Source organism: Gavialis gangeticus, unplaced genomic scaffold (genome assembly GCF_001723915.1).
Source record: "Gavialis gangeticus isolate Ggan-Ray unplaced genomic scaffold, GavGan_comp1, whole genome shotgun sequence".
NCBI lineage: Eukaryota > Metazoa > Chordata > Crocodylia > Gavialidae > Gavialis > Gavialis gangeticus.
In genome coordinates, this window is record NW_017728964.1 from 10,245,198 (window position 1) to 10,255,210 (window position 10,013).

At 49.2% G+C, this 10,013-nt stretch overlaps 1 protein-coding gene across 3 annotated transcripts in view; it reads left to right on the forward strand.

Moving 5' to 3' along the window:
• The window catches only part of SEPT9 (septin 9), a 291,529-nt gene that overhangs the window by 166,037 nt on the left and 115,479 nt on the right, over positions 1-10,013 (forward strand). For all 3 annotated transcript variants that reach the window (XM_019502714.1, XM_019502728.1, XM_019502722.1), the window contains one exon: positions 576-1,229. In XM_019502714.1, coding sequence (XP_019358259.1) covers positions 576-1,229 — 654 coding nt within the window. The remainder of the gene's footprint in view (positions 1-575; positions 1,230-10,013) is intronic.

A 10,013-nucleotide genomic window follows, 5' to 3' on the forward strand; every position in this document is an offset into this window, starting at 1 on the left:
TAAAGACCAGCAAGCAATCATTTCCAAAGTATACCACCAGAAGACTAGGAAGGTCCGAGAACTGCATCAAAATATTTATGCAATACACCTATGAGCCACCCACAGATATTTTTTAATACAACCAATATGATTTTGTTGAGACAAAGAGGCAGGAATACCCTCAATTATTAACTCACACTTGAATGGACCCCTTTGGTCACCTCTCAGAGCAGTACTGATAGCCTTTGAGGAGTCTGTCACCAAGATAATGCAGTGTAACGAAGAACCAATTGCAATCTCTGGCTAGAAAAAAAGACACCAATTTGGTCCCTTTTGCTTGTGTTTTTTTAAAGAAATACAGGGTTCTGTTTGGAGTATAGGTTGGCACTAACTTGCTGTGTTTTATTGGGCAAATTACATCAGCTTTCTGTTTCTGAGTTTCCCCATGTGTTAAATATAGGTGTTAATCCTGGCTTACCTAACTGGTGTGGAGGGAGGCCATGAGGATTACTGAATGTTTGTAGAGTGCTTTGATACCATCAGATGGAAGACAACAGCTTTCTTAATGAATTCTGAATTTTATTTCTGTTTTTCAGCTCTGAAGAGATCTTTTGAGGTCGAGGAGGTCGACCAGCCTTCAAATTCCTCCACTCCACAAAGACGAACCCCAAACCCTCTCCTCAGGTCCGCTGTATCCAGCTCCACGCAGAAATTCCAGGATCTCGGTGCCCGAAATTCAGAACCAGCTGCCAGACATGGAGAGTCGCCAGGTCAGAGGTCGCCCAAGTCCTCCCTGAGGAGAGTGGAGCTCGCTGGACCCAAACTCCCTGAGCCGGTGTCCAGAAGAACAGAAATCTCCATCGATATCTCATCCAAGCAAGTGGAGAATTCTGCTCCGGGGCTCTCAAGGTTTGGCCTCAAGCGAGCAGAGGTGCTGGGGCACAAACCTCCTGAGCCCACGCCAAGAAGGACTGAAATCACTCTAGGCAAGTCCCAGGAGCCGTCTCTCCGGAGGATGGAAGCCCCCACCTCAAAGATCCCAGAGATGCCTCAGCGGAGAGCTGACACCACCCCCGTGCCCGATGTCGCCACCAAGCGAGTAGAAATCCAGGTAGCGAAGGCTGCAGAGGTCCCAACCCCACCAGTCCGGCAGATGGAGAATTTGGAGCCTTCCTTGACCAGTCAGCCTCTCCAGCCAGAAGCAAAGCCACAGCCAGTAATGGCTGAGCATCCACCAAAGAGCGAAGAAGGTAAGTAGATCCCTGGGAAGATGGTTGTGTAACATGGCGCTAAATGTGTGTGTTTGTTCTCTAGCTGTTCCTCTAGGAAGATAAGAGCCTTCTAGTTGTCCCTCTCTCAGCCTGTGTGGCAAGGTTGAGTGGTTTTGGTGCTGAGGCTTCTGCTTTCCATACTGCTGGGTAACTAAACACGGTTCAGGCGCAGGTGACTTTGTTGGGGATGTTAAAACTGCCAGTGGCCCTGCAGCACGGTACCATGAGGCTGCGCAGCCTGCATCAGGTAGAAAGAGAAAATGGTGAAGGTCCACTTGCCCTCAGCTGCCTGCAAGAAGGGCTACTTCTGACTCTACTAGTCCTAGTTTTCAGCTCATCTGCCTTGCCAGAGTCTCTGTGTGAAAAACCTTTGGCCCATTGTGGTGATGTGGTTGGAGGGCGCCTGCCATCCACATTACCTGCTGTTTCATTTTGTTGCTAATGGCTGTGCATTATGTCAATATTTATTGTCATGCTGAGGCAAAAAGCAGCCTCTCAATTAGTAGAAATCAAGATATCTCTCCTTCTGGTTCTGGGAGCAAGAGACTAAAAACCGTGTCATGGACTGGAGCCACTATTCAGCTGGAGCCCTGTTTTATATTAGCACTGTTGTGTTTTCAGTTAATCCTGCATTAGACATTAAAGCCAGCTGCCCTCCCCCACCAGGACTGGAGCCTTCATTTGTTTCCCCCCTTTTAAATGAGACTTCTTTTCCAGCTCTTTAATTATTTTTCCATTCCCCATCATTGAATCCTTCCCTCCTCTGCTAGGTGCAGCATTTGTGTCTGAGGCCATAACCTCCCCTCCCCACCCTGCTCCTCGCCACGACACACAAATGTATTAATTATGGGGTGGAGTGTTGCTGCTGAAACTGGACCCTGGGAGGTCTTTGCTAGGCTGCTGAGTTAAACAGCCCTTCCCATCCCCTCCCCTTCACTCCCTAGCCCAGCTGGGAGTTGACCAGTCTTCCTTACAAGGCAGTTTGGGACCTTTGCAGCTCTTCTCTTAGTTGCTTTGTTAGCTCTGAACAGCGGTTGAAGATGACTGGTGCTGAAGGCAGTTCTTTCCTCCTCTCCTTGTGGCCATGTAGACTCCACAAGTGGCATCCAAGCTTCCTGCTGCATTTGCCATTACCTCTCTGGAGCTTCTGCATCCTCCCTGCTCGGTGTCTTCCAGCCAGGCCGGTTGCCTTCAGAGGCTTGTTAGAGTAGTTTTGCTTGGGGAATGCTGGCCTCTAGTTACACTTGATCAAGTGGGAAACACCATTTCCTCCTCTCCTCTTCTGGCACTGGCAGCTGGACCCTCTAGTCACTGCTATGTTGGGGCTTAGGAGATGGGCAGTGGCTTTTCAGGGTGTCATTAGCACTTGACTAGGCTGCCTCCTGCTCAAAAGTTTCCACAGAAAAGGAAACTATGTTGTCCAATGAAGAAGCTATATTGGGCCCATCTGTTCCTCCGGCATAGGTCTCAGCTGTGATGTACCATCTGTGGAAGAAAAATCCTACGGTCTCATGCAGATCTCTCTGTGTCTACTGATTGGGTCTTCCTGCATCCTGAAGTACTTTTTGAAACTTGCTGCCTATGACCCTCCCTGTGACTTGTGGGATACTGTGGCCTCTAAAAAGGCTTCTCTCCCCGTCCTAGTGCCCAGCGAGAGAGTTGAAAGGAGTCTTTTGTATATGTGAAGGCAGGTGGGGGAGTTGGTCTCTGTCAGCAGGATTGCAGCAGGGGAATAGGGAGTGGTGCCCTGTTGTAGCTGATCTTGTTGGCAGTGGCAGGTTCACAGCCCCATTGAAAACCAGACTCAGAGTACATCAAGTTGGTCCCCCATGGCTGAGGTGTCAAGAGAAGCCATACTTCCATCACAAGTAACTTGCCCCAGGTCAAATGGGAGGGTTTATTATAAAAATCTCTCTCTTATATATACATAAAATTATATATATACACCCTCTTAGTCATAAACCAAAAAGGAAAATCATAAACTCGATATACTATACGCACCCGTACAAAGGCCCGCTGGGTTCCTGAAACCGTTACAATATGTGCACCCGTGCACTCGCACTCAAGTCCACTCGTCTTTCAGACCTGACACCATAGTCCCTTCATCCCCACCCCCGTTACAGGGTTACAAGTGTTAGTTCATCTGTCGTCTGCGTCGCTGTTGCTCCAGCTCCCACCGGAGAACTTGCTGCTGCTGTCCTCAGGTCCAGTCGTCTCTGCTTCCTCTCCACTGTCATGCTTCCCCGCTGTGGGGAGGTTGGAAGATCCTGTGCCAAGTGTCTCCCTGGCAGGCGCCCCAGGTCAGATGGGGAGTCAGTTACAAAGCTGGGATTAGACTGTAACGGTCCTGACTCTTGTCCCTTCCTCTCCAAGACTTGCAGCACTGGTGAAGAAGAACTGGTGATGCCCCTTTACTTTGTGGGCTTGTAGCATTTTAGAAAGAAAGGAAAATCCCCCCAGGACAGCTGCAGTCAGGTCAGTAGACAGTCTCCAACTGTGCACAGCTGAGCAAAATCTCAGAAATGAGTGCAATCCAACCCACTTTGGGTTTAGCATAACATGAGTAATCCCCTCAAAGACCATCCACTCAGCTGGATGCTTGGTGAGCCTGATCCTGTCAAATACAAAGCACTTTCAAGGAGGTGTAGATCATCCTCTTCTCTCACTGATGGTGATCTCAGCACCGCACAGAATCGGGCCCTTTGCTAGGGCCTGGAAACAGAACCTAAGCTGCTGAATCCCTGGACAGCTGCCTGTCAGAAGGGATATCTTTGAACCAAAGGAAGCTCCCGAATCCTGGGACAGCTGCTGAGGATGAGGTTTGCACAATGGCACAGCTGTCTGGGGTAAGATTTACAGAACAAGACAGCCGTGCTCCCTCGTCTCATACAAAAGAGGCTTTCAGTCCCCGAGCGACCCTGTGTCCAATGGAAGAGCCAAGAAGCAGAGTCAAAAGGCTAAGAAAGGGTCTTCTTCTTTATCCCCCCTCCTCAGCTCAGATTTACAGCCTAGAAGCTAGTGAAACAAACCCTCTGCTCCCCCTGCAGCCTCCAGCTGCCCTTCTTCTGCCGGCAAATCAAAGCTGCCTGCGAAACTGCTGCTTCCTGGGCTGCTTTCAGTCGGAGCCCGTTCTGCGGTATCGTATCCCATTTGCTCCAGTATATCTGCACCAGTGAGTGCAGACAAAGAAAGACCCCTCCATCCGTGGTCTGTGACACTGCCCATCATTTGTCCTGCTTGGCCATCAGTCTCCTGCCACATTAGGGGAAAAGGGCCCTGATCAGCACTTTGGCTTCCTGAGCATGATCCAGGGAAGTAGAGCAGGTGGCTAAGAAATCCCATGTTTGCTCAAGCAGAGCAGGGAACTTGCAACGTAGGGACTGTGAAAGTGGTGGGGTTCCCTTAATGAAAGCGGGGTACAGCATGTGCTTCTGGGAACCCTTCTGTGGAGATGCTCAACTTAACCCTTCTTCACACAGTTTGTCAGATGGGGGCGGAGAATACCTGGGATGAGGGTAGAAAGAGAAAGGAGTTGCCTTTTGGAGATTGCTCTACTACTTGATTTTAAAAGCCTATCGTTTCCATTGGCTAGCATTTTGCATGGTCCAAGACTTCCTGGCTACCTAGACACTGATCTGTCTGAGCAGGTCTAGTGGTGATGCCATCATTGCATCTGGGGGTTCAAGGTCATGGACTAAACACTCAAGGAGCCATAAAAGACCTGTGATGTTTAGTAGCTGAAACAGGAAGTCCGAATAACCATCCTCTTCCACTGAGAAAAAGTAGTGGTGACTCTTGGTCAGGAAGCAGGCGGCTTTTCCCGTCTGTGGCTGAGGGGTGGAGGAAGGGACCTGCCGTCTTGGGCTGGGATGTTGTTTGGCATGATGGCAAATCACTCAGGGTCTTCCTTGACCATGGAAATGGAACAGCCCATAAGAAAAACAGGCTCTCCTGGTAAACAAATGTCCTATGTGGAACTAAGAAGGGGATGGGTTTCCATTTGGTCTCTGAGATTGGCTGCAGGGAGTTTTTATTTGAAGGTTCATGACAGCTCAGTGACAGACCTGCTTTCAGCATAAAGGAGGCAAGGGCTGAGAGCACAGTCTTCAGACACCGTCCAGCAGCATGGGTCAGGCGGACCTGCAGTGCAGAACAAAGGGTGTTCCCTCTGGATACAGGTGAAGCTCAGTAGATCTCTGGACCCACTGGAGCCCTGCTCTTGCAGGGACCTCTGGATGTCAGACTCTTGTTACCTGGCTCACTGGTCAGAAGAACCGTCTGGACTGATTCCCTTCTTCCTCTAGCTGGTAAATGCTCCCAGAGACTGGGTCACATAAGATGATCGTACGGTGCTGGAAACTCCTCACTGTCCCTGCCCCTCCAGCAGAACCTTGCAACTGGTGAAGAAGGGGGAAGCTGTTAACAGCTCGTGGCTGTCTCTGTTAACAGCTCATGGCTGTCTCCGCTTGTTACTGGGACCTGCCTTTATTTCCCCAGAGCTTCATCTGTCAGGGGCTCAGCTGTGTTCCTGTGCTGCTAGCCTCCTACCCCTCATCCCAGCCCCACTGCTTTTGCTGGAGGAGTCTAGGAAAGCATATGTTGCAGGAAGGGGCCAGTTGGAGGAAGAGAGCTGTCACCTGGAGCTGAGCTGTTCAGAGGCAAACCACAGAGAAAAGGAAACCAAACAAGCAGAGCAGTTAGCTATGGGGAAACTGCTGTGGGGAGGCAGTTAGTTTGTGTGAGTGCAGGAGTGTTCAGCTGTGTAGCTTCAAATGCCATTTGGCTCTTAGCCAGGAGCAGGAGAGCTGGGCTAATCACCTATTAATTTATGTGCATATTTAAATCCAAAGAGCATTGCGCACAGATTGGAAATCTCTGCCTTCTTTTTATAACCCTCTCCATTTACTTGCTTTAGTCTAATGCTGCTCTGATGGCTCTGGAGACTGAAGCCCCCTCTAGTATATGTATCCTAGAGCAGGCAGCAGCAATGCAAATATTTCCTCCCTCCAGAGTGCTCCAAACTTGACCTGAATGGCTCCATCCTACGGGAGAAGAGTAGGTTGGTTTGTTATTTCCTTGGCTTTTCTGGTGGTGGCCTCACTTGCTGTATACAACTGGGGTTTTTTTTGTTGAAAAACATCTCTCTCTATCTATATAGATATAGATGTAGTTTTATATATAGATATAGATAGATATATATCTATATCTACATATAGCATCTAGCATAAGCTTTTCTTCACATACCTTAAACCACATTCAAAGCCCGCGCACGCATTACAATAAATGCTGCACCCATGGAACCGCGCTCCCGCACACCCGTCCGCAGTCCTTTCCCTAACCCAATCGCAGTCTCTTAGTCCTAGCCCTGATTTTGGGGTTTACAGTCTCAGTCCACTCTCTGTCGTTGTCGCTTCCACTGTACGACTGACCGCATACACCCTTCAAACTGGGATGGAGGCACTCGTGTGAGCTCGGTCACCCCTTTCCACCAGCACAAGGCAAGCATAACTTTGCCCTGGTGCGTTTTCTTACTGTGATGTGCCTGCTCCCGTGGTAACTTGTTGGTGCTGAGTGCTTGTCATTTTGGTGTTTTCCCTTCTTGAGTGCAGGCTTAGAGACTGCCTCTCTTCCGTTTTTACTGCCATGGCAACACCTGTGCACTGCCTCCCTGATGCCCCCTTCTAGACCCCCTGCAGGTGTGTGGGTTACACCTGGCTGGGAGGAAAGGTGCACTGGTGACACCCTGCACCCACTAGCTGCTTCTGTTTGCCTGAAGCCTGTATCTGGGCTCTGTTGCCTGTGTTGGCTCAGCAGATGGTGTGGTGGGAGCTGTGTTAGCTGCGCTGCTAGAATTCCCTTTTGTTTCATCTCCGGGACAAAGTAACCATGCGGGGAGGAGGCTGGGCCATGATGGCAATACACACTGAAGTGCTGTGGTGTGGGGCATCCCTGATTCCTCTGCAGTGGAGGGCTTTTGAAGGCTTCCCATTGGCTTGGGTAGATGCCAGCCAAATCCTTTGGATGGAGCTTTGTATAACTTGCCCTGACTTAATTCTCTTCCTTGCATGTACTTTGTCATCTTGAACATGTTGCATGTGGTGCTCTCTCCGCATGCCTCGGTACGTCAGTCTATAAAATGAGTGTAATCCTTACCTACTTTTTTGGAGGCAGTGGTGCTTAGTTCACCTCTTTTAAACTGCTTTGCAGTCCTGGGTGAAGGGTATAACAGAGGTTGAGACTGGTGTTGAGTGTTACCAAGGATCTTCACTTCAATCTCAGAGCAGATTTATGAGTCTTGAGGGCAGTCGGTTTGAGACAGTTCATGGAGGAAGATGCAGTGTTGTCAGTGTCTCTCCATTTGCAGCTCTCTAATGATGAACAGATGTAAAGCTCCAGGGCGATTGAATTGTCCAGCAAACTCCCTGGCACTAAATGTAGTTTGGAAAGGAAAGGATATCAGCTGTTTCTTTTTTGATGGTTCTGATGTCTGGTAAGGAAAACGGGAGAGGGAGTTCTGGGTAGAAAGCAGCTCAGTTCCCTCCAGTGTGTGTGCGTGTGTGTAAATAAAATAAATAGCAGGGATAGGAATGCTTAGGATTTGCAGAGAGATGTGGAGGAGGTTTAGGATTGTCACCGGAGGGCTTACAGCAACGCGGATCGTTGAGGCAGAAGAGCACCCAGATCTTTAACTTTTAATCTGCATGCCTTCCAAGCCATTGAAGAAGTGTCTTTGTGGTTGAAGCAGCTGCCTAAAAGGCAGGACTTTTGGGGTCTGTCGTAGGCTGCTGCCAGTTTGCTGTGTGAGGCAAGTCACTTTTTAACTGTCCTTCATTTTCGTCTTATGTGATTTTTGGGGTGCTGATACTTGCCTGAGGAATTAGTGCAAGGCAGGCAGTGGCAGAATGAGCTTGAACCTCTGCAACGTGGACCTCTTTCTGGTGAAAGCACAGTCCCTTTTTCCAAGCCCTTTCAGTCTTCATCCTCTCTGAGGTTGTGGCGGGCTGATGGTGGTTTTGCTGCTGCGGGCGAGTAGACTGAGAGCTCCAGCTCCTTTAATGCTGACCAACTAACTGCTTCCAGATGGCAGAAAATTTCTGCCACTAGTGATGTGGGGCTGGACTGGAGCAGAGCTAGTGACACCGAGATGAAAGTTTCCTTCTCTCATTCTCTGTCCTATTTCCCTCAGTCATCTTGGTCTTTTCCACTAAAAGCTGCAGCTTTAGTTTCTTCTGACAGAATGACTGCATGATTAACCCATGGATGTATAGTTTTTACTAGGATGTGCTGCGCCCAGAGGCAAATACAATTATTCCTAACCTGTAAATTCTTTCATGCTGTGTCCCTGCTTCCCCCAGCTTTGAACCCCTGTTTAACTCTCTCATGACTGAGGAAAGGGACCTGTGTTTGCATTTACCCCGCAGTAGGCATTTGTCCACTTTTTCACACTTACCTCCTGCTCTGCTTCCAGGGGTGAACCACTGTTTCCAAGGACCCTGGCTTTGGTAGATCTACTGGCTCAAGTGGCATGGGCAGCCTGTGTGTGTGGCATGTAGCACAGGCAGCATGGTGGCAAATAGGGCAGGGAGCAGAAAGAAGAGCAGCAGACCAAGCAAGGGAGGGTGATCTGAGTGGCACACCTCCAAAAAGGTTGGTCCCCACTGCACGAGAAAGTGTTAGTGCAAGTCACTCAGTACATGGTGGGAGGAGAGAGCAGTCAATGCCTTAGCTGCTGTCTGGGAGGAGTCTCAAGCCAGCTCTGTCTACCCTTAAGGGTAATGTGGCTCATTTCTCAGTATTTTCTCAGAGAAAATGAATAGATGTAATTGCAAGAGTATGCAAAGGGCAGCTGAGTGCTATAACAGACGTTACTGGAGTCAGGAGAAGCCAACCCCTGCCAGAGAGAGAGATGCATAACTTGGGGAGCTCCGATCCATGTTACATGACTGGGGTGAGGGAAAACCCATCCATTTCTTCCCAGTGCTCCTATGCATCATACTTCATCACAGTTATTTTGGTTAAGTCCCCTCAAACCCCATCCTTGGGCTTCCTGAGTTGCCCTGTTTATATATTGTGGCCTACTAGCTTTGTCAAGGACATAGCACAGTTTAATGTCACCTTGTCTCCATAGCTTCATTCTCCTGCCCTTGGCCGCAGTCTCTTACTGCTTCCTGTCTAGCTGTTTTTTTTCCTCTCGAGCAGTCTTCTCAAGGTAGATAAGCCAAGGCAGATGAAATAACTGTGGTAACAGGATGTCCATACAAAACATGAGCCCACCCTCCATCTGAAGCAGCTGCTTCTGGTCTCTTCCAGAGACTGGTTGAGGTGGACCACTGGCCAGGTTCATGCTAACAGTCACTGTATTCCTGTAGCTGGGCTTGAGCTGTGTTGGAGCTCAAAGGATTACTAATAACTTTTTAACAACATATTTTCTCGTGGAAGCTGTTGCCGTCCTGCCTGGGTTCTTGTGGAGTGCCAGGGATTTGGAGGCAAGGTGAGCTAGGTTGCCAGCCGCTCTTTCCAGTCCCTTTAGGTTCAATAATTTCAGGAAGATATGTTGAAGTGCTTGAGCTTTGGACACTGATCCAAACCAAACCCACACTTCAGTGCTCCTTTGCAGCCCACCTGCTTGTGTCCCTGAATGTCATTCAGGGCTGATGAAAGTGGTTGTACAGTATCAAACCCACAGAAGTCTGTAAAAGGAGACCTCCAAAAAAAAAAAAAAAAAAGGCCCCTGGTTTCTGGGGGCACTTTGGGGGCGAGGGG